Consider the following 6,000-nt stretch of genomic DNA (forward strand, 5'->3'; position numbering starts at 1 on the left):
ACACACAACAGTCACCAAACTGAAACTTTCAGCTCCCAGCGCAGGTGATACTCTGGAGGTCCACTTTATGAATGGAATAACTTCCAGGCTGAGAGGTAAAAACTGAAGAAAACAAACAAAACAAAAAAGCCCCATAGATATCCTCTACTTGTACATTGCAGAGACTCCCTGCAGACAGGCAAAAAGGCCTTACCCTTGACATGCCATTACTCCTTGTAATTTAGCAAGATAGGGCATGGGCAGGGAGCTGTGCTCCCCTTCAGCTATCTCTGAAGATCATCTAACCTGGGCTTTGTTCACCATTTGACACTTTACAAAGGTGAACAGGAGTGCAAACCATAGATGTCTGAGTAAGCAGAAGAAAGGATTTTCAACCTAGCAAGAGGAAAAAACCTTGGCGATTTGGTTACAGAGAAGTAGCTAGAACTGAACAAGAAATATTTCTTTTGTCATTTTTGTTTGACATCATAAAAGAAGAGCCTGGACATTCCTGGCTACAGATGTGGGGACTGGAAAAGGGGAAATATTGAGGAGCTGATAGACAGCCATACTCCAGGCCAGTAACAGACAAATTTCTGGATTGACTGCCATAGAATCATAGAATAGTTAGGGTTGGAAAGGCCCTTAAGATCATCTAGTTGCAACCCCCCTGCCATGGGCAGGGACACCTCACACTAAACCACAGAATGAGCCATTTCATCTACTTCAAAAAACACAACAGTACAATCTTCTAGGAATGCTTGGTGTGTTAGTCTCTATCACTAGTGAACACAGAAACAATTTGTAATAATTTTAAGCTTTAGAGCTTTTTTTTAAAAAAAAGCATTTTTACATGCTTAGCCACCTAAAACAACACAGACCCATGGCAACAATAGTGGCAGACAACTGGGGGGCAATCTATATATATAAAGAAATATATTCTTTCACCAAGAGTATTTGAAACTGTGTGTTCCACTCCATTCTAAATGGGATATCTAAACTGGAGAATCAATTGAAAGAGGATCATAAATAGCCTAGAGAGATCTGTATTACAATATTTACCATTTTGCTTATTTCTCTGTATTAACTAATGTAATCTTTAGTCCAGCTCCTCAAGAACTTGTGTTGCAAGAAGCTTTTTGCAGGTTTTCTTTTTTTAATAGTATTATATTTTATTTACTACATTTTTATTTATTCTACATTTTTAGAACTCTCAAAACCTGTCATTTCTAATAATAGCACTAAGATTTGGCTCAAAAGGTTACTTCCCAAAATGTTTTCTGAAAAATATTTTTGGAGTAGGCGGTCATGGTATGATCCTTTTAAATTTGTACAGAAAGGAACAGAACATTTCAATTTTAGCTGCTAGGTAGCTCTACACAGAGTATCTTCAGTAGGTACATGGTTAAGCATAAATCCAGAGTAGTTTCTTGCATAAAACTTCTTTTAATTTGAAAATGAGTTGGAGGAGGAAAAACTAAAAATAAAAATAGTCAAGCTCTCAAATCCATGACTGTGTTCTGTCCTGCTCTGTATGGCCAGTCCTTAAAATTCCTTTAACTCTCAGAATATGCAGTTTGCCAGTTTTCACCCGGCCCAGAAATTACCCTACAGGAAACAGGAGGGTCACACAGCCCTTTCTGTTGACCACCAGTGGCCTTTTCACACCCATCCTTGCTTCCCCATTCTAATCAGGGGGAGATTGATCGTGCAGATCAGCATCTAGCACCACACATTCATATGTCTCGTAGCACTAAAGTATAAGCTTTAAAAGTGTCATGAAAATATTTTGACTTTTTCTCTTTTTTTTTGTCAGTAACTTCTTGTTGTATCATTGGAAATAAATTACTATGAGAAAAAGTACTAAAAAAGATTCATTGGGAAGACAACAGAAAGAGTGCCTCAGAGAACTTAAAAAGCATGGAAGAAGTAACCAAGAGAAAATATCACTAATCAAAAAGCAATCTATCTTCTGTAGAAAGACCCAGCCATTAATTTTCAAAAATAATCTATGCTTTTACAGGTGAGCTGAAGTGGGCTACAATACTTCAAAATTCACATGTCAGGGATGAAAAAACAGATGTCAAAACCAGCACTGTTTCACTTCCAGTCTGATTTACGGATTTTGCTTTTTCTTGAAAAGCTATTTAGCCAATGACTTTTTGCAATTTTATGCCTACTTGTAAGTGAACATTAACTATTCCATTCTGTGGTCACCACAACTAGCTGTGTTTATCTACACTGACTATAAGTGCCACCTATTTTAGAAAAGATAGTCAATTATGTTGCAGAATTCAAAGTGAAGCCATCACTGTATTCAGCTCATGACAAACTATGCCAAGCTTTCATATTTCCACAAAGTTTCAAAATCTTGAAGTTGTTCTAAAAACTGATATAAATAGTGCACAACAAATCTGCTTCATACATTTAAACAAATAAATACATTTTTACACTTACTGAAGTTGCAAGAGGAGTAAACCACTGAAGTTCTATGGTGACATTTAAAACCATGCTAGATCTAGACTGCTGCAGTTACCCTGGACACTATCATTATTTGGAAACACAGAAGGGAAATCTATAAAAAAATTTCAGGAGTGCAAGAAATATTTATAAGTCAATGAAAAATCATGAATAAATCATATCACACCAGAAATAGCCATTCACTAAATCAGAGACATGAGGTCAGATTTTCATTTTGGATCACCAATTTACATTGATGCTGTAATTATACTGATAAATCTAGATTTCTCTTTCCCTTTCACTTCCATAAACCAAAATGATATTCCTTGTTTACACAAAGTAACAGCTCTTACTAATGTGGTTGTACCTATTGCTAAAAGATTCAACAAGCAGTAGGTTATGGAATAAGAAGAGGAGATGAGAAAACTTGACCTAAAAATTATGAGCATGACTGCCTTGCCAAAGAAGCATTTTGTTGCAGTGCAGGGTATGATTGGTTTTTAGAAGTTAAGGGGTTTTTGGAACATGAAATCCATTATAAACAAGATGATAATGACAACACTGCGATACAAAACAAGAATGTAGTTGGAGTGTGAAAAGCAAATACTAAGTGACAGAAAGCAGTTTCAAAATCCAGCGAGGTAACAGAAAATTCATAATGCATTTACAATGTATTAATACAAAATCATCTACAATATGCCTGTCAAATATATACTTTTCAACGTTATGTAGAAAGAGATTATTAAATTCTTAGTACAGTAAAACAAACTTCACTAACTGCAAAAGTAACAGAAGTCAAGCACATTGCATTTGCCTGCCCACAGCAACAGCACTTTTGTCAGAAAAAGTGCCAGTACAGATCTTGAGTTACGCACAAAAGTGAGCTCTGTTAGGGCAGCGGACAAAGGCAAATGACTGCAAAGCAAGAGGACTCAACTTCAATTTAACTGTCCTGTAAGGTACATACTAATTAGCTGCAAAGCTATGAAATCCTAGCTAGCATGTTAAGTCTGCTACATGACAGTATAATTTGACTTCTTAAAGGATTATGCAAATTACAACTCATCATTCCATTACATGACTGAAAAAAAGTGACAGCTAATTTATACATAACACACCTTTCAAATCCCTAAGATGTGACACACCTGTGCAATACATTTTGCCTAGATTTTCTAGTGTATACATTCCTGTTTATTGCACTGTACAGCAGCATACCTAAGAGATTTAGTAAAGTCTTAGGGTTTTTTTATTAGCTTTCTAGCTTTTAGAGCACAATCCCAAAGAATTAAACAACATATTTCTGTCCTTGCTGTAGAGGTTTTGCACACAAGTAGAAGTGTACGCTTTCAACACACGTGCAATTTCTGAATAGCAGGAGAGCACGAGCACTAAATGCACGAGCTAGAGGCAAGACTCACACAGATTTCAACATACTTCTGGTAGGTAGATTCACAGTAGATTCCGTCATATCGGTAGATTTTCCTACATTCTGATTGGTTGGGCAGAGGATGCTGGACAGTTATTCTGCAGAGGCATCAAAAACAGATAGACATGACTAGAAGTTCTCTACAGGTAACTGTAATGCAGGATAAATCAGTATGTTGAAATTTAATTTCTTATTTTTAAATTAAACACCTCATCTCTTTAAATCAACTGCTTTGTGCACATAACATCCAGTTTCCACTTTTCAAAATTTGCACTGAGAGTAAACTAAAATTCAGTTCTCCACAAGAATGGAATTGAATTTGTTCCCCATCAAATAAAAGTGGAAGAGGTAAAGAATTTTATGAACCCAACTGATACTTCCTATAGTTTGTGTATATACAGCAGTACTTATAAAAAAATGATTATTTATTGTTTACTGTTGCAATCCCTCCTCAGGCAGAACATCCATTTATATCAGCTGGGAGTTTGTCCAGACAAAGACCAAATAACCCTCCAATTTAAAGTGTCAACAGCAATTCTCACATTTGCACAGAATGAGGATATTGTGGCATTATGAGGACTGTGATTGAAGGTGCTCAGCACCATCTGAATAATGCCATATGTTCTCGGATCGACTGAAAGGAAATGAAAGTGATTGGCAGCAATCAGGAGGTGCACAGCATCTTGTAAAATCAGGCCCTAAAAGATTTGTCAATCATTCTATTATTCAGCCCTCCCCAACTCCCTGTTAGCAGAAAATATAATTTGCTATAAAAATTCAATGTTGTTTTTAAAATATACTTGGGAATTGCACACAAAACAGTACCCACTAATTTTCCCTTTTTTATCCCCCTCCCTCTTCTCTGGAATAAAAACACATTTTGCATGCTTTTGTATCTTCCACAATTTAATACCTTTTCCTCACTTAATATAATGGTAGTTCACTAGAGTAAGTCTAAATTATTTGAGAAATTTTAGACATTTTTTTCAAAAGTGGAATTTTAGGCTGTGAGTTTTAAGTATTCCGAATTATTGTTTATCATTATTATTTTTACAGTATTATGTTCATATAGCTCTAAACTAGTCTTGTTTTGTAAAATCACATTTGTTTCAGCATTAACTTGAGACTGGAGGTTTGAGGAAAAAAAGCAACTTCATATCATTATCCAGCAACAAGCTTTACAAGAAAACAGGAAGGTATCTACTGTGGAAACTGAGGGCCTTCCTCAATAAGACTGCACCTTCACAGAGTGGCAAGCACAGACTATTTCATGTCTTAACAGCCCTGGTCCCTTTCTCATTTGCATTGGAAACCTGGTCTGAGCATGCTTCAGCACTGCTTTAAGCCAATGGGAACCCACATGCAGGATGGAGGAAACAGCTACACGATAAAGGCAGGACCAAGCGTTTCCAAATCCTGCAATATTCTTGCATTCACCAATTAAGGCATTGACAGAGAAACTTATTTATTGTGACACCCAGGGCCTTCAAGTTAGATGCCTAAGCACCATACACAGCATACAAAGAAAGCCAAGTATCTTAAAATGGGATTTGCAATGCAAGTGCTGTCTGCAGGGAAACGTGGAAAAAAGAAATCCAGAAGGGGAAAGTGTCTTCTATGTTGCTTGTGCCTGAGAGACAAACACGCTTCACTTTGGGTCATAGCAATGCCTGCAAAGTGAATTCAAGCCTCAAAATCTTAAGTGCACTGTCACATTGACTGACCCATGCTCCAGTTTCAACCCTTCCACTCCTAAAACAATCCTGTTTTTATTTCCACAGCTTCAGCAAAGATGCAGAAGAACTAGCCCCTCCATGCCTCTCAGCTAGAGGAGGTTCAGTTATACATCCCCACAGACTCTTTAATAACTATTCTGACACAAGGGACATATTAACTCCTCCTGTTAAAACAATGGTACTATTGAAAAAAAAAGAAAAAAAAAAAAAGAAGTAAAATAAATCAGGTTCATTGGATGAAAGGGAGACAGTGAGAGCATGTTATATTAAAGAGTCATTCAAAAGTGCATAACCAGTACTCGCAAAAACTATCAGAATCCTTCCTAGATGAGTGCCCGCATCACAGGGCTTCAAAATTATGCTCGCTCTTCCACCAGTTCTCTGGCCAAATGAACCTTG

At 36.8% G+C, this 6,000-nt stretch overlaps 1 protein-coding gene across 4 annotated transcripts in view; it reads right to left on the reverse strand.

The window, feature by feature from the left end:
• Positions 1-6,000, reverse strand: part of NPAS3 (neuronal PAS domain protein 3) — a 607,513-nt gene that overhangs the window by 516,396 nt on the left and 85,117 nt on the right. The window contains exon 3 of one of the 4 annotated variants that reach the window (XM_057428644.1): positions 3,874-3,963. The exons of the other annotated variants lie outside the window; for them this stretch is intronic. Within the exon in view, the coding sequence (XP_057284627.1) occupies positions 3,874-3,963 (90 nt within the window). The remainder of the gene's footprint in view (positions 1-3,873; positions 3,964-6,000) is intronic. 4 annotated transcript variants of the gene reach the window in all.

The sequence above is a fragment of the Pezoporus wallicus genome, unplaced genomic scaffold, assembly GCF_028554395.1.
Source record: "Pezoporus wallicus isolate ANWC-B61680 ecotype Strahan unplaced genomic scaffold, APGP_CSIRO_Pwel_v1 contig_3486, whole genome shotgun sequence".
Taxonomy (NCBI): Eukaryota; Metazoa; Chordata; class Aves; order Psittaciformes; family Psittacidae; genus Pezoporus; species Pezoporus wallicus.